The 19,269-nt window shown below is 35.8% G+C and overlaps 1 protein-coding gene across 1 annotated transcript in view; it reads right to left on the bottom strand.

Moving 5' to 3' along the window:
- The window catches only part of slc2a9l2 (solute carrier family 2 member 9, like 2), a 357,677-nt gene that overhangs the window by 315,117 nt on the left and 23,291 nt on the right, over nt 1–19,269 (bottom strand). Inside the window, exon 2 of the mRNA XM_030134527.1 lies at nt 10,805–10,881. Coding sequence (XP_029990387.1) covers nt 10,805–10,864 — 60 coding nt within the window. The 5' untranslated portion in view covers nt 10,865–10,881. The remainder of the gene's footprint in view (nt 1–10,804; nt 10,882–19,269) is intronic.

The raw sequence follows: 19,269 nt of genomic DNA, 5'->3' as shown, positions 1-19,269 counted from the left end.
AAGATTGAAAGATATGCAGTGAGGTCAGTATTTACTCTTAACACTGATGAAATAGAATAAACCAGCTAGGCCCTCCAGAAAAGGGGATAGAGAATAGATGATAGAGGTACAGAGTACAAAGCAGTGATATGCCTCCCAGTAGGGGTCTTTCCTTTGAGAATCCTCCCCCTCTATTTGCATAAGATCTTGCATAAACACACACAACAGCATAAAACATGATTTTACAGAGAAATGCGTCAGAAAAAAAGACAACCCTGCAACACTATAGCGCTGTCAGATGTTATCTCCAAGGAACACAAGCGAAGAAACTCGAGAAAAAGTTATGAGACGTTGGTTAGTTACTGAATACCATCTGTCAAATGAAATCCTGTTAACATGAGTGATGGACTGTTTGTGAAGCACACAGCATCCATCCACCTTTACGTTATGACAGCAGATGTCCGTATACGGTACTTCTCCTAACTTTTAGTAATCACATAGTAGAAAAGTATTTATGGGATAATATGAACAAGACTTTTCCAGAATGTGCATAGTAGACAAATGAGAGTTGAGAGTATAAGACAAGGACTTTGTGTGATACATCCTGGTTCTTATTTTAGTCTTGTGGTCATTTAATCTGCAGTGGTCAGAAAAGAACAACCATATACTTATTGTGAAACTAATATGGATAGTGTAAGCGTATCTGATTATTGTACAAGATCTGTGTCGTATCAGGTTTGCATAAACATAGCACACCATATACAAGGGTTGGATGATGTGGAAGTACAGACTGTAGAAATGTTTGGACTGGTGTAGATTTGAACATTTCCTGAAGGGCCTCATGTGGTTTTATGAGCCCACAAATCCAGCTGCATCACAGGTGTGTTTTCAACATCAGGACTGTTTTACACCTTAACCCATAAAGACCCAGTGTGGTAGGTCCCAAATGAATTTTTCTCTAGATTTAACCATTCCTAAGTGATTTATCACCATTTATGGTAATATTATCCTCTCTATTTTGTGTTTTTTCAGTGAAAATTATGAATTTTCCTATATTTATTTCACTGATCGTGTAGATCTTCATAAAAGCACAGAGTAAATTCAAAGGTAATTAAATCAGAAACAGAAAACTAAAGAAAAAGAGACTTTTTCAGTAAAATCTCTCATTAACTGAACATAAAACAAGAGTCTCCTTCCACTATCATTGATCCAACTGTATGGGTTTTACTGGTGTATCAATGTTGCAGAAGATGACAGTGTTTCCACGTTCCCTACAGAGCCTCTGAACGTCATATCTGACGACCATGAAAAGACGACAAACTATATTTTACACCAATTATTTACATGTACTGATAGGATTAATGGATAAAAGGGTACTTAACAGTTACATCAGTAGATGGTTTTGGTCGCTAGTGGATGTTTGGGTCTCTAAGGGGGTCATATTTTGCTGAACCCACTTTAATTAGTCTTTGGTACATTTATTTGTGTATTTGGACCCGAATAGTTCAAAAAGTTTGAATTTGAACCCTCCAGGTGACGCAAAGCTATGTTTATATTCATTTTTGGTAAAAATCAAGTGGATTTCAACAACCCGTTTTAATTCCTGCTTAATTTGTCACGTCTATAACTAGTTACGTCATGACATTTGCACATATAAGGTCAAGACTTCTGACAAAAATTTCTCTGAGTACTGAGAAACAGGAAAGAGCAACACAGTCAACAACCTGGAGGGGATGGGGTGAGCAGCAGTGACGGCTACTCGTCTTTCAGAGAGAGGAAGCTCATTGTCGGCTTACATCAAAAAAAATTGTCAAGTTATTCAGCCCTCCGTTCCTTTTTAAGAAAATAGTCAGTGATCTTATCGTACCAAGTAAACAAGAAAATGTTGAAATTATGTTAAATTGAAACAAGGAAGTGCAATGAGTGTGTTTTATTTACAGTGAAAGAAATGAACAAGTCATTTCATAGTGGTTTCTCTCTCAATTTCACAGCAGAATGTGTGACGGTATTAAACTGAACTGTGTCAAGTGTAGAGTAAGAGTATGTCTCAAACTAGCTGTCAATCAAATGGGATTCAGCCTTTCAACTGATCCTCCAATCAGCACGTGGAAGCCCGGCGTCCAGCCCGGCTGAGCTCCGCCCACAGCTCCATTCACCCCCAGAGACGCTGAGCGTCCGGGGGCGGGACGACATCGTGGCATTTATCCAATTACCGTCCAGTTTTGAGGCAATGAAAAAAACTGTTCCACTCAGTCCCATTGAAGTGCATGGACACCAGGTGTCTACGGGCAAATGCACTGAGCAGAGATCGAATGAGAAAACAGCGCAACGGGAATGGAGGAGAAGTGAACAACAACGAGTCCGTTGATTTGTGATGAAACTGATTCTGAACGAACTCGTCTGTGAGATGAACGTGTTCTAACACATTTGTAGTCAATAAAATGTCAACACAACAAATTACACAACAACACAACGAACATATTTGACCATTTAATTTTCATAATTTTTGGGGAAGCTGAGCTTCCCTTGCAGTCTATGAGAAATTGCCCCTGGTGTACAGTGGCTCATTTGCATTTAAAGGGCCAGCACTCCAAACAACCTTTCTTATGTCATTACTTAGAAATATTGTTGAAGATGGACCTGTGGAATTTAATTAATGAAGAATTCAGACCCAAGCATAGCATTTACAGTTTATGTAGACCATGTGGAAATGTTTTAAAATGCATAATTCCATTTAAAAAAAGCAAAATAAGAACTCTTTAAGGATAAAAATCCAGAGACACTGTAAAAAAAAAAAAAAAAAAAAAAAAAAAAGGGCCTCATTTGGAGCCTTAAAGCTTTTATTTTGAAAGGATGTTAGTTTTATTGTTTTATATTATTTTTTTTAGCATTTGTCAAACACACTAAAGGTACTGAAAAGCTGTCAGTCTGTGATATTGTTCTGTATGTGGTTTTGTCTTGTTTCTCTGGTTTTCATAATGTTTTTCCATGCACATATTTTCACTGTGATCTACCAACGTGGAGTGTAGATGAAAATAACCTTTAGGTTCAGTCAAACTCCATGATATCAGCCCCATTTCCACCATGTTCTAGCTGAATTAGGACATCATGGGTGACAAATGGACATCAGGCTCAACAATCGATTGTTTTATCTCATGTAGTGTGACAGATTGAACAACAACAGATGGGGCAACTGGGACACCTCACGATGTCCTCACAAAAAGTCTGCAGGTCTGAAGTCTCCATGAAGGGATCAGATATTGACCAGTAGGAACACAGAGCACTCTGCAGTGTACAGCTGTAAACACTGAGAAGACAACAGTATTTGAACCTTCAAGGTCTATTCTATGTGCACCTTTTGGATTTTTTCCTATTGAGTAAACGCTTGAATTATTATGAATATTTAAAATAAATGATACGTTCAGAATGCTCACCACTGACACATCAGGGGTTAAAGGGATAAATCTGACATTTAACAATAAAAGCTTTAACCTTGTGAGACTCAGTAATGCAAAAACTGGTTAACTGCAAAGAACATTCCATAAACAAAATTTTAAAAATGTAAGAAAAAAGCGCTGCTGCTGATGTGAATATTTTCATTTTGCAAGTGTACTTTCACATTAAGTCAAGGAAAAATTGAGTTGTCATCATTTATCTCAACTCAATAACTCATCTGTTTAACTTCACTGTTGCACTTTTATTGTCTATTTATTGTCTCCTCAACCCCCTGCTGTTTATAGTTATATTCTATGTTTAGCTGTATTCTGTTTAAATTGATCTTGTATTCTATTTTTTGTATTTTTTTCTACCATGTTTGCACAGTGGGGTCTTAGTTTTGTCATTTCAGTTTTCTGTACGTAATGTACAAATGGCAAAACTGACAATAAAGCTGACTTTGACTTGATTTATAGGTTGTTATGGTATCGTTTTACTGGTGTGAGTCAATGGAGATCACACTGGGCTGAGTGTGGCCCCTGAACTAAAATGACTTTGACACCCTTGACATTTGCAAATCCATCCCACGGGCCAGATTGGACCCTTTGGCGGGCTGGTTTTGACCCGTGAGCCATATGTTTGGCACCCCTGACCTATAGTCTCTCATCAGCCCATCCCACAAAAAATTACACCAGTGTTAGAACCCACACATCTCCTAGTCTGACACATGAACCAGCACGATCATCAAAAATACTGTGTAGTCTGAATGTGGTCTTTGGATGATACATTCGTGCATTAATTAGTCCAAACCTCTACAACCTTGAGAGGATTGTGGGGATGCTGGAGTCTATCCCAGCTACCAATGGGTAAAGACGGGGAACACACACACACGTCGCAGAGCTGACAAATACAGACAAACGACCAGTCACTGTGACATTTCCATCTACGGGTGATTTAGAGTGAGTGGTTAACCTATTAAAGTACATGTCTTTGGACAGTGGGGGGAAGATGGAGGAAACCCATGCAGACACAGAACACACCACACTGTTGAACCCAGGACCTTCATGCTGTAAAGCCACAATGCTAACCACTGCACCACTGCACCATAAACAGGAGCAGTTCCTTTCTTTCAGCCTCACAATGAGAATACACAATAAAAAATATATGTTGGAACACAGATGCAGGTCAAATGCTCAAAAAGATGAAGACAAATTACCAGCTCTGTTCTTGTTGCCTTTACAGTATCCTTGCTGATAATTGTGTTAAATGAAGGTACATCTTTGGCTTTGGTATTATTCATCGCCAGTGTTGGACAGATTACTTTTTTGCTGTAACGCAGTAGTGTATGGCATTGCTAATCAATTTTCAGTAATATTTTACTCAATAGTAGGGATGTAACGATTACCGGTATAATGATAAACTGCAGTAAAATTCCCGACGGGTAGTATTACCGTTTAAATTCTAATTATTATGATAACTGTGTTTGATTACCGCACTTTGAAAACTCATGGTACTGCTCAATTCCTGGAGAAGCAGCAGCATTCCAGGTGCGCATGCCAGTTTGCATCTATCTATCTATCTATCTATCTATCTATCTATCTATCTATCTATCTATCTATCTATCTATCTATCTGTCTGTCTGTCTGTCTGTCTGTCTGTCTGTCTGTCTGTCTGTCTGTCTGTCTGTCTCTCTCTCTCTCTACCTACCTACCTATCTCTCTCTCTCTATCTATCTTATCTATCTGTCTGTCTGTCTGTCTCTCTCTCTCTCTCTCTCTCTACCTACCTACCTATCTCTCTCTCTCTCTCTCTCTCTCTCTATCTATCTATCTATCTATCTGTCTGTCTGTCTCTCTCTCTACCTACCTACCTATCTCTCTCTCTCTATCTATCTTATCTATCTGTCTGTCTGTCTGTCTGTCTCTCTCTCTCTCTCTCTCTCTCTCTCTCTCTCTCTCTACCTACCTACCTATCTCTCTCTCTCTATCTATCTATCTATCTGTCTGTCTGTCTGTCTGTCTGTCTGTCTCTCTCTCTCTCTCTCTACCTACCTACCTACCTATCTCTCTCTCTCTCTCTCTCTCTCTCTCTCTCTCTCTCTCTCTCTCTATCTATCTGTCTGTCTGTCTGTCTGTCTGTCTGTCTGTCTGAAAAAGAAACTAAAAACTCAAACTTGATATGGGAAATGGTCAAACAGTGGCCATCAGGTTCCATCTTTAATGCACATTTGTATGTTTGATGTTTACATGTTAATATTTGAATGTTTCTGCCAACAGAAAGTATATCATGCCTATTTTATTTTATTTTTTAAAATACTTTACAACTTGGTTAAATTATTTCAGTGTGTGTATAAGTACTTATTAAACATTTTGAGCACAATTTCAACAATACCACGATAATAATGATAACTGTGATCATTTTGGTCACAATAACCGTGATATGAAATTTTCATATTATTGCATCCCTACTCAATAGATGTTCAATTGTGCTTACGTTACAACACACTTTTCGCTCATATAATTTAATTGCTCAAATAAAAAATAAAAATAAAAAAAAACCCAGCAAAATTGTGACCTAAAGGCAGTGTTTTTCAACCTTGGGGTCGGGACCCCACGTGGGGTCGCCTGGAATTCAAATGGGGTCGCTTGAAATTTCTAGTAATTGATAAAAATAAAAATTTATTAATAAAAAATATATGGTGAGTTGAGAGAGACAATCCCAATACATAAAAGACACAATTTATAATTTATATAATTTATAATATAATTTATAATTTATATAATTTATATGCCATTTATAATACAGGAGTCATGTAACGCATTACAATTCTGAGACAGTAATATTGCAAAGGAGGAACAGTAACAAGTAATCTGTAATGGATTACAGTTTGGAAGTAGGGATGTAATAATATGAAATTTTCACATCACAGTTACTGTGACCAAAATTATCACGGTTATCATTATTATTGCGGTATTGTAATATTGAAATATGCTTAAAATGTTCAAAAAGTACTTACACACACAATGAAATAATTTAGCTGAGTTGTATTTTGGAAAAAAAACAAAACAAACCAATAAAATAATAGGCACAATGTACTTTCTGTTGGCAGAAACATTCAAATATTAACATGTAAACATCAAACATGCAAATGTGCCTGCCAACCTGCACTACATGACTACAGATTTAGACAGTGGTCTAAACAGGGTCTAACTGCTTTCTGCAGGATACTTTCAAAAGGACAGATGGACAGCTTTCAAAATCTTTCTCTCAAATTTGGACTTGGTAAACCTGATTTTTTCAGATATCTCCAACTCTGTGATTACTTTGTAAAGGAAATACAATGTTCTATGACAGAGACTCCCTCTCATCTAATTCAAATACTAGTAGAAGCCTATAAAGGTTCCAGTAACAAAAACATCACTAGTAAAATTTATACAGCTTTGAATTCAAAAGACAATGAGATATATTTTCACGCAAAAAAACAATGGGAGAGGGACCTGCAAGAGGAAATACCAAATGAGATATGGTCAGAGGGATGGAAATCTCAAAACTGTACTACAAACTCACTATCAGCAAACTGTGAAGCTGAAACTGAAGCACTGTGGTACTGTTTATCTTTAAATGTTGAGTTATTGTTTTTCCAGATTTAATTATCAGCCTTGTAAATCCAAGCTGGACTGACTGTACATATCCTGACCAAGGAAAATAAAAATCTCACTTTGTGCAGTAATCTACACCTGGCTGTTCTCCCTCCGTCCATAATAATATACATTATATAGACTAAATGTCGTCTAAAATTAATGTTTATTTGAAACATAGTATAGCAAACTATTACATGATCAAAAACAAATTAATTTTAGCCACAAAAAAGTCTCAGTTTTGAATGTCTGGGGTCACCATACATTTATGATGTTAAAATGGGGTCATGAGCCAAAAAAAGTTGGGAACCACTGCATTACAGTAATAGATTACTTTTTGCTGTAACACAGTAGTGTAAGGCATTACTAATCAAATTTTAATAATATTTTACTCGGTACATGTTCAGTAGCACTTGCATTACAACACACTTTTCGCTCATATAAATTAATTGCTCAAATGAAAAAAAAACAGCAAGACCATGAGACCTTAAGGAATCAAAAATGCATCTGTAAAGTTCTATTTCCTGTTTGTGTTCAGCTAGAAGACAGTCCATTGGCCACATGGACGTATGCTCATTACTAACACTAACCCTGCTTTAAGAAGCTCGTTAGCATGATCCATGTGGCCAGCACTGACAAGGTAAGCTAATAATTCTATGACTAAGTAGAATTCTTCATCAATTGCAGATTTAACTACAGGCGTCCTCGGCACTGCATCCTGTTTGAATATGTGAAATGTTGAAAAAAATGCAAGCGTTCCTGCTGGGATTTGAACATCACAAACTATACTCAAACAATTGAACTGTTTTGTTTTTTGTTGTTGTTATTGTTACTAAGCAAAAGACACTGGCAGCTATTTTATTTCATTTTGTTTGGTGATGTGAATGCATAAGCTTCGGCTTCAGCCTATTCCTTTACAGACTCTTTTGTCTGTCAAACATTTTATCTTGTACAAATATGTAATGCTTGAAATGCCTGAATAAACACAATTAAAATGAAAAACACATTAAGTAAATAGGCAGCCCCCCCCCCCCCCCGGCCATAAACATGATTCCCAAAAATTGCTAAAGTTGGATTTGTTGCTGTTGTCAACAAGTGTTTTGGTGTTCTTGTGTAAGATTTTATCTTCAAATCATATTTTACTGCATTTCTAACGGTCTTGTTGTCTACCTCAAGTTCAATTGTCATTTTTCTCATGGATTTGGTTGGATCCTTTAGGATTTTGGATTTGAGAGCTTTAATAAAAGTTTTGGTACGTTTTTTGTTGCTTTCTCCACTTCCAGACTTTCTGGTAATAGTTTTGCTCATAGTCATTCTCTTCTTTCCATTATAAACAGTCTTTATGGACACTCCAACTATTTTTGAAATCTCCTTTGGTGTGACGAGTGCATTCAGCAAATCACACACTCTTTGACGTTTACTTTCCTGATTACTCATATGGGCAAAAGTTTCTGAAAAGGTATGGATAATAGTGTTAGGTACGATTATGACATCAATATATGTTTGGTTTCAAAACAATTGACGTAGTGCCTGCTGAGAAAAAACAACTAAATGTTCATTGTAAATTTTGCTTCCCCACCCTGTATTTATTTAGAATACTGCTTGCCACAGGCAAAAAAGCCATCACCAAATACTGGCTTAAAAAGGACCCTCCCTCAATTTCCTTGGTGATAAAAATTGTCAACCATATCCATTTAATGGAAATGATGACATACAATCTCCGCCTACAACAGCATAAGGGTGTAAAGCACTGGAAAAAATGGGACTTTTTCATTCAATCTGTGGACAGTACACAGTATGTAAATGTCTGAATGTACCTGTGACCTGTGACTGTGTTTCTGTTTGTTTTGTATTTTATATTAAAACAATAAAAATAAAGCACAGAAAAAAAAAACAACAACATACAAATGTGCAGTAAAGATGGCGCCTTATGGCCACTGTTTGATCATTTTCCATATCAAATTAGAGTTGTTTTAGTTTCTTTTTCAGAGATAGATAGAACAAACATTGCAAACTGGCATGTGCGCCTGGAGTGCTGCTGCTTCTCCAGGAAATGAGCAGTACCGTGAGTTTTCAAAATGCTGTAGTTAAACACAGTTATCATGATAATTAGAATTTCAACAGTAATACTAACCGTCGGGAATTTTACCACAGTTTATCATTATACCGGTAATCGTCACATCGTCGAAGTAATTAGCACAACACTGTTCATCACGCTTAGAATCATAATTACAATGGACAGATGTGTGGAAATGAGTGAAACCAAAGGCATTGTGTACAGAACTTCTTAACAGATGGTGCTGCATGGAAATATCTACTGGGACATTCTGACAGATTAAAACCTGTAGTCCAGGATCACAGTGGCTGTGGTGATTCAGGTGGATTAGGAGCAGGTGGCTACTTAGCATGGGACCCCAGATAGTTTAACTCAGGGAGTCGACGGATGGAAATGGCTCGCTGGCTCCTTCTCCTACAGAATTTAACAGTGACCGGGTCTGCATGACTCATCTGTGATACATGAGCAGACTACAAAAAACATAAACCTCACCTGTTTGTTACGACAGAGAGTTCTACTGTGGACATCAAGCACAGTCAACTCTCAGCTCTGGTACATGATAGGAAAACAAAGAAGGGCTCCATCTTGTGGTGAAATTTGTGCATTTAAAAGGATGTATAAATCAGTATAATGACAAAACATAGAACATTATCTGAATAAGAGAATATCTAGTTATAACATAGAAGTACGCATAAAATAAGATGTTATTGTTATTAATTAATTATCATAAGAAGATATTAACACATTTATTGATTATTGATAACATATAACAGATAAATATTATAGTTTATATTAAAAACGGTTGATTACGCAAATCTGATTGAGTGTGAGGTGACCAAAAAAAGTGTATGTGAATGGTTTGTATGGATGTTTTGTGTTATTGTAAAAATATACAGAAGAAAAGGTGTGTTAACAAAGCAAAGGAAGCGGATTTAATTTAATTATTAGTTTGGAAAAAGGGGTGGGAGTCCATAAATTATACTTCTTCCCACTCCGTTTCGAGCGCAGAAAAATTTTGTTTGACCATGTTGTATGTTTTTTTGTTATCTGATGATTCTATGTGCTCGAAATAAAACTACACTACTACTACTACTACTACTACTACTACTACTACTACTACTACTACTACTACTTTGATATTACAGATTCTGGCTGCTACACTGAGTAAAAACAACCGACTGTGTTACCTTTAATAGTAAGTATTCTGCTGTGACCTTAGAAGTAATTAATTTTCTTTTTATTGACACTAATAAAACATTACACATGAGCCTTTGAAGCAAAGGAAGCAGATTTAATTTAATTATTAGTTTGTAAAAAGGGGTGGGAGTCCATAAGTTATACTTCTTCCCTCTTCTTTTTGAGTGCAGAAAAATTTTATTTGACCATGTTGTATGTTTTTTTGTTATCTGATGATTCTATGTGCTCGAATTAAACTACACTACTACTACTACTACAACTACTCCTACTACTACAACTACTAAATTTGATATTCCAGATTCTGTTGCGCTGTGACCTGAGAAGTAATTAATTTTCTTTTTATTGACACTGATAAAATATTACACATGAGCCTTTGAAGCAGTTTTATTCTTGTTATCTGAAGCTAATCTAGATGTGATTTGGCAGTAACGTGTGTTGGTCAGCATAAATTTTACTCCATGGAGAGGGCCGTTGTGTTCCCTGAGTAAACGGTACTAACCTTTGTGCCAGAGTTGCTCTTCTTGCCATCAGCTGATTTGTTCTCTTGTGTATTGTCCATGTTACAGTATCAGCAGCCTTGAAGATAACAAACACAGCACAGCTTTCAGTTAACTCATCCAGGGCAACAAGACGAATGTCAGAACCGAAAGTGGGAAGTTTATGATAGAAACTAACATGTGAATCATCTACTGACAAGGAATTTATTGCACCCTTATGTGCTAACATACATTATTGAATCCAGTGCACAAACACAGAGGATTAGAAATGTAGAATGCAGTCACAAGTATGGGATTTAAGAGTCAAGTCAAAACACTTCTATTAAATCTACCACTGGGACAGACAGGCAGATCACATGGTTGAAGCCAGACCTTCCTTATCTACCAGGAAAAAAGCACTACTTTGCATTAATTTGACAGAAGTTAACTAATTACTTTATGGATGATGAAAGTTCTGAGATGTCTTAAGTGCAAGTCTCTGAGGTGTGAGCTGTGCATCAAAGTTCCACTATGACAGCGTCACAAAAAAGCTGCTTATTCAAGTGCATTGCAACAGTTACCGGTCTGTGTTTATCCAACATGCAGAAAAAGCCTGTTTGAGGAAGTTGAGGAAATTTTGACTCATTGACGCAAATTCCTATTGCTGTAAAACACACTAACCCTTACCCTGAAATAATAAGATAACCTCTTTATGCAAACAGGTGGACTTCCAGGGCTTTGAACCGGTGTCGGGAATATAAATTGACCTAATTGAAGCGGCTGACCTAGAATAACCTATATATTATAAATGAATGGTTATAACTGTGTTTGTTTTTGATTAATAATTTCTCTCTCAAAGCATAAATTGTGCTGTCTTTTAAAACTCTTTGCTGTATGTCCTGGTCATGTCAGGTCAAAGTTAGACACTTATCTAATGGCCAAACTAAAGGACGAAAAAAATTAAAGAAAAGTGAACATGACAAATGTGTGTAAATGATGTTTTCTAATACACACTCACTCCTGTAAAACATTTTCAAATTTACCCCTCGGCTATTTCAGCAAAAATACTGAAGCTTCTGCAATATTTCCAGCCACTTCAGCAGCGTCACTGTTCAGCTGTTCACAAACAACAAACCATGAACGTGGAAGCCAAAAGTTCAACATCCTGTCGCTCTCACATTATCTGAGAGGTCATTCAATCACTGGACAACTAATTAAAAATCAATAATACAGTCTAAAACAGTGAAATTATATGTAAGTAAGTAAGTAAAGCTTTATTTATATAGCACTTTTTAAACCAACATGTTACAAAGTGCTTCACATAAAGGAGAGATAGATAAGAACAAATAAATCAAATCAAATTTTATTTATATAGCGCCAAAAGTTATCCCATGACACTTTTGAGTTGGTCAGAACCAGACTCTAAGCCAATTTACAGAAACCCAACAGAATCCTCCAGGAGCAAACACTTGTGACTGGTGACAGTGGCGAGGAAAAACTTCCCTTTAACAGGCATGTGTGTATAATGAGCTAGTGCAGGGTGTCAAACATACGGCCTGTGGGATGAATTTGTGAAATGCAAAAATCACACTGAAGATACTAACAATCACTCATTCTAGTTCAGAGGCCACATTAAGTCTTATTTTGGTCTAAAGTGGGTTGGACTAGTAAAATATTATCATAATAACCTATAAATAATGACAACTCTAAATTTTTCCTCTTTATTTTAGTGTAAAAAAGTGCAATTACATGAAAATGTACAGGGTGGGGAAGAAAAATTTGCAATATTTTGAGGCAGGGATTGAAAGACAGTGTATGACCAATTAGTTTATTGAAAGTCATGAGAATTTATTTGCCACAAGAAAATTTACATCATAGAAAATGTTTTTATTCTATGTGTCCTCCTTCTTTCTCAATAACTGCCTTCACACGCTTCCTGAAACTTGCGCAAGTGTTCCTCAAATATTGGGGTGACAACTTCTCCCATTCTTCTTTAATAGTATCTTCCAGACTTTCTGGTAATAGTTTTGCTCATAGTCATTCTCTTCTTTCCATTATAAACAGTCTTTATGGACACTCCAACTATTTTTGAAATCTCCTTTGGTGTGACGAGTGCATTCAGCAAATCACACACTCTTTGACGTTTGCTTTCCTGATTACTCATATGGGCAAAAGTTTCTGAAAAGGTATGGATAATAGTGTTAGGTATGATTATGACATCAATATATGTTTGGTTTCAAAACAACTGACATAGTGCCTGCTGAGAAAAAACAACTAAATGTTCATTGTAAATTTTGCTTCCCCACCCTGTATAAATCTACAAACTAGCCTTGCACAAAAACTGTGAATAACCTGAACTAATATTTATAATTATTGTAAGTATAACCTTTATTTAACCAGGAAAAAAGCTCATTGAGATTAAAAATCTCTTTTTCAAGAGTGTCCTGGCCAAGACAAGAGCAGCAGAAGTTACACAAAACAGAAATCACAGCCATACACCTACACTAAAAATTTACAGAAAACACAATAAAAGTCAAAAACCACCAAACTAAAACCATGCATAAAACACTAGATAAGAACATACATATATATAAAACATCACCACTGTTTTAAAAAGTACTAAAAGTATAACAATGTTCCTTAAATGCATCTCAAAGCAAATCCTGATTCAATCAATTAGAAAAACATCTACATCCAGATTTATCTTTTTCCCATTCATTTAAAATGACTTAGAATGTATTAAAAATGACCAATTCCTTTAGTTTTATCTCCTCCTGTAGAATAAGAACATATGAAAATATGAACAACATGAAATGTCTTAAGAGAAATAAGTGCAATTTAACAATATTCTGCCTGGTAACAAATGCATTTATAGATCCAGTGCAATCTATAAGTTGTAATGCACATGTGTAAATGATAAACTGAGGCATGTTGTTGTTAAAATACTTATTTTTCTTAAGACATTTCAGGTAGTTCATGTTATTTTCCAATGGACAGTTTGTAGATGAAAACATTTTCATAATGTAATTTGACTTTTTTCTCTGTTATTATTTTACCACTTGAGATCATATTGGGCTGAATGTGGCCCCTGAACTAAAATGAGTTTGACACCCCTGAGCTAGTGGCTAATACTGTTGAAATCATACAATCAAGGATACATTTTTTTTTCCAATTATGGAACATGGTACAATATGGCAAATTATAAACTAATCATGGATTTACAAAATAGTATTATGTTACGCATAGTTATTATTTAAGACACCAAAGACAACATCATATCATACAACATGATTGCAAAAACATCCAGTTAATGATCATACTAAATAACTGCCAAGGCTGGTAACATACTTTCCAACAATTACACTAGAACTAGAGCAGCACTCATGAGAACACACACCTTTGCCAAGGTCTTCTAATTCAACCAAACGCCATAGAGGAAAAAAAAAAAGAAAAAAAAAAAAAAAATCCCAGCTTCCACCCATTTCTCTGGATAAACCCCAAAATTTCTGGATTCGTCCTTGGCCCCTTATGTTACTCTTCCAAGTTTGTTGAAAACTGGCACAGTATGCATGTTACTTGTAATGGCAAAAAGAACATAATGTCCTTTATAGAAGTACAAATTATCATTGATTAAGCCTTGAATAGCTGGTGATTTGCAGATGTTAGCGATGATGATTAATAACTTCACCAGCTGTGTTTAGTCTATTTTTGTTATTTTTAATTACTTCAAACAAAAACAGCTTGGATTAAAAAAAAAAAAAAAAAAAAAAAGCCCCATTTACACAATGCTGATAAAAACACTTCACACTTTTGCATTAAGCGCATGATTCATTCTCTAACAAAACATATACCTATGCTTTGAATAGGCTTACAGCTGTTCCACTAGTCCCTCATTACAGCATATTATACTGTAAACAAGAAGTTTCAATGTCTGACATTTAAATGTACAGCAGTAAATATAATCAACAAGTGAGAATGATACTGAGACTAATAGTCAGTAGATTTGTTCCCCTTGTATCCACTCAAAGGAGTCATGCATGTCACTGTGGGCACTTACCCACGTTGTGGCTGTGTATCCTACGCTGACAGGAAATCTACTCTCCCACCAATACCTGGACATGACTATCATAATGACACAGACAAATAATTAACTTTGTCTGGTCCCTCCCTCTGTGCGCTTTATGTAATGAGGACTATCTGAGGCCAATTGCACTGCAGGCAAGACAAAGATTAACTAGAAAAGATGACAGGACAAAACATGACATATGTAGTGGTCCAAATTTCCAAACACCTTCTGTAGTTGGACTACACCTACTTTTTTAAACCACCATAGATCACTTAAATCACTGTTTCACTTTATATCACTGCCCTGAAATGTGTAAATTTATTTATTTATTTATTATTTATTTACAGTATTGTACAGGACGCTCTTTTAGAGCTAGTTCTTTAGCAAGTGTCTTCTAGAGTATACATACTAACCTTCATGTCAGCCTGGTCACTAAGCCACTGTTGTGTTTTGGTCTGTTTGTTTTTTGTATTCTTGTGCTGTATGCAAAGCTGCTGAATACTGGAATTTCCCTCAGGATCAATAAAGTATCTATCTATCTATCTATCTATCTATCTATCTATCTATCTATCTATCTATCTATCTATCTATCTATCTATCTATCTATCTATCTATCTATCTATCTATCTATCTATCCCTACCTACCTACCTCTCTCTCTCTCTCTCTCTACCTCTCTCTCTCTCTCTCTCTATCTATCTATCTATCCCTACCTACCTACCTCTCTCTCTCTCTCTCTCTACCTCTCTCTCTCTCTCTCTCTCTCTACCTCTCTCTCTCTCTCTCTCTCTCTCTATCTATCTATCTATCCCTACCTACCTACCTCTCTCTCTCTCTCTCTCTCTCTGTCTCTCTCTCTCTCTACCTACCTACCTACCTACCACCTACCTCTCTCTCTCTCTCTCTCTCTCTCTCTCTCTCTACCTCTCTCTCTATCTATCTATCTATCTATCTATCTATCTATCTATCTATCTATCTATCTATCTATCTATCTATCTATCTATCCCTACCTACCTACCTCTCTCTCTCTCTCTCTCTACCTCTCTCTCTCTCTCTCTCTATCTATCTATCTATCCCTACCTACCTACCTCTCTCTCTCTCTCTCTCTACCTCTCTCTCTCTCTCTCTCTCTACCTCTCTCTCTCTCTCTCTCTCTCTCTATCTATCTATCTATCCCTACCTACCTACCTACCTCTCTCTCTCTCTCTCTCTCTGTCTCTCTCTCTCTCTACCTACCTACCTACCAACCTACCTCTCTCTCTCTCTCTCTCTCTCTCTACCTCTCTCTCTCTATCTATCTATCTATCTATCTATCTATCTATCTATCTATCTATCTATCTATCTATCTATCTATCTATCTATCTATCTATCTATCTATCTATCTATCTATCTATCTATCTATCTATCATATATTGTCTCTATTCTGGACCGTATTCCTACTGCTGTGAAACATGTTTCTAATATCACTATAAGGTGCCTTTCAGACTTCAAAATGTCCAAAAACAAAAACTTGACATTTTCCACTTAACTTGATGTTCCATGTGTTGTCTGTGTAGGTTCTCCTTTGCCAAGGTCACCATTCTTCTTGGCAGTTCTTCTCGGTTCAACTGGACTGGGCTGAGCTAAACCAGTCCAGTTGAACTGAGAAGAATTACCAAGAAGTTCAATGTGTTAAGTCGACTGTAGGCTGTTAGAAATGCAGGGTGGTCAAGCACGTTTTTTTTGCAAGCAGACAAATTACACGCAGACCACAAAATATGGCCACCCTGTTACCCACAAGTATATGTAAAAATCAATCAATCAATCAATCAATCAAATTTTATTTATATAGCGCGAAATCATAACAAAAGTTATCTATTAAACATTTTTTCTTCCATAACAATTATAAAATTTATATTTTCATAAAGACATTTGGTCCCTTTTTCAATAGTGAATGGGGAAATCATTTTAATAATTGTGTAATTATGGCAAAAAGGGGGTTTTCCCTTAAAATCTTTAATAGTTTTTTTTTTCCATGAAACATCTAACAACTAAATTATATTATGAAACTTTTAAGCTACACTACCTGGCCCTCATGTGTTTATAGAAAAACCTCACAAAAAAGTAGGTAACTTTTGAAAGTATTTTGTTTATATTCACAAATATGAAGGTGACAGGGTGGACAAAAGCTGTAATAAGGGAACACAAGACTTATTAAACAACATGAAACTCGTCAGGAAACATTTTTCTATTACGTAACTGTGGCAGAAGAGGTAGCGTAGTAATAGTAGTAGTAGTAGTAGTAGTAGTAGTAGTAGTAGTAGTAGTAATAGTATTAATATTATATTAATATAGTATTAACCCTTTCATGCATGAATTAATAGAACTTTAATCAAGATTTTTTTTTTTCCTGAGTATTTTTATTCCTCTTTAGGCATTAAAAAAACAATGCAATTGAAAAAAAATTTATGAACATATTTTTCATGGAGTTGCAAAAATGTCCACTAAGCTAGACACCATGCATTTAATTTTTGAAGCAAAGAAACATGTATTTGCTGATCTACTGTGTGAAAATATGTTAAATGCTGCTAATCTGATGTTTTGTCACATTTTAACCACTCTAATACTAGTTATTACGCACTTCATGGAGATAATATGCAAAAAAAAACACCTTTTTGTTAGAAAAAAACCCTGTTAATTACAGTCTAATAACAATATCAAACACTTTTTTTACACTTGAACATGTCACTGCAAATGAGGTTTATCAAGAACAGCAAATTTACAGTAACAGTATGAATTGCAGTGTATGGGATGATGCATAAGTATCCACTGTGTTGGTTGATATGGAACTCAAACAACAAAATCCATGAATATACCAATGAACAACTGTAGAATAACTGTCCACTGCGGTGACCAGTATGCATGAAAGGGTTAATATTAGTATTAGTATTATACAGCAAATGGAGAACAGAAGATGTTCACTTAAAAAAAAACAACCAAAAAAAGAAAAAAAACCCTACTCAATCTGTAAAGAGTGCCTGTTCAGAACTTGTGGTTCTGTCACTGAGCTAAACATCTGTACCATTATAATACCAGCTGGCCAAAAGAACTTTTTTTTCCCATTGTGATGCATGTGTTTGACTTTGACACTGCCCTTCCACATCCATAATGACACCTGGTAGGCTTCATGGTCATAGTTAAGGACACACCATTCTCCAGTATGCTTCAGCTCAATCATTTCTGGCTTTTTGGGATTGTCCACATAATGGGGACTGGTCAGATGAACCAGGAGCATCAGTTACAGTCACCTCCTGTCAAAGCAGGGCCAGTCCAAAACACCTTCCTCCTTTTTGCACAGAAATAAGAAAAGAAAACAACACACAAAGTGCCAGACTATCCCCGTCACTTCCTTAGTCCTGATAGACTATGACTACCTGGTCTTTTTCAGTTACACCTGCTTAACCATAACTGAGAAAAACATGCTGTTACATGGACTTCTTTATATTAACACTTTCATGCATGAATTATGAGAACCTTAATTAAAATTTTTTTCTTGAGTGTTTTTATTCCTCTTTACGCATGAAAAAAAACAATGCGATTGAAAAATTTCTTCTGAAAAATAAATTAAAAAATAAAATAAAATAAAAATAATTCAAAAAAATTCAAAAATACATAAAAAAATAATAATAATAATGAAAAACAAAAATTCTTATGAACCTATTTTTCATTAAGTCACAAAAATGTCCACTCAGCTGGACACCACAAGTTTAATTTTTGATGCACAGAAACATAAATTTAGTGATAAATTGTGTGAAAACTATGGGGAGGGTTTGTGATTCTGGGGGTTTATGCTCAGGAGAGATCTACATAATGTTACCAATTCATATCAGAAAAGATATGTAGTGTCTTAAAACTTTAATAAAGATATGTGTAAAAAAAAAAACAAAAAAAAAACAACGAAAAGAGCAACAAAATCCATGAATATACAAGAGAACAGCTATAAGAATCACTGTCCACTGTAGTGACCAGTATGCATGAAAGGGTTAAAACAGAATTCATGCAAAGGCCTGCTGATACGGATACCACAAAAATCGCCTACATTGACTATACCTACTGTTATACTGTATATATTATGTGTAATAAAATATGTGTTCAGAATATATACTGAAATTGAAATGTATAAGGTGTGTGTAAGGTTTTATCATTATTTGAGGGAAGGAAGGAACACTGACATTATAACTAATTTCAAAGTCATGGAAGGATCTTTTATGGTTTCATTTCCAGGATGCAATGTCATCAGATTTTCTAAAGGACTGACCTCCCGTGTCCAGAATCCGATACGGACTCAGTTATTCATGCAAAGATTTTTCAAGGTTATTTCTGTGGACCTTCAGTGGTATTTAACTACCCACAATCCTATGTGTGAGTCTTAAAAGGATCACCCA

Source organism: Sphaeramia orbicularis, chromosome 5, assembly GCF_902148855.1.
Source record: "Sphaeramia orbicularis chromosome 5, fSphaOr1.1, whole genome shotgun sequence".
NCBI classification, from domain to species: domain Eukaryota; kingdom Metazoa; phylum Chordata; class Actinopteri; order Kurtiformes; family Apogonidae; genus Sphaeramia; species Sphaeramia orbicularis.
This window is presented reverse-complemented; position numbering and strand designations above follow the sequence as displayed.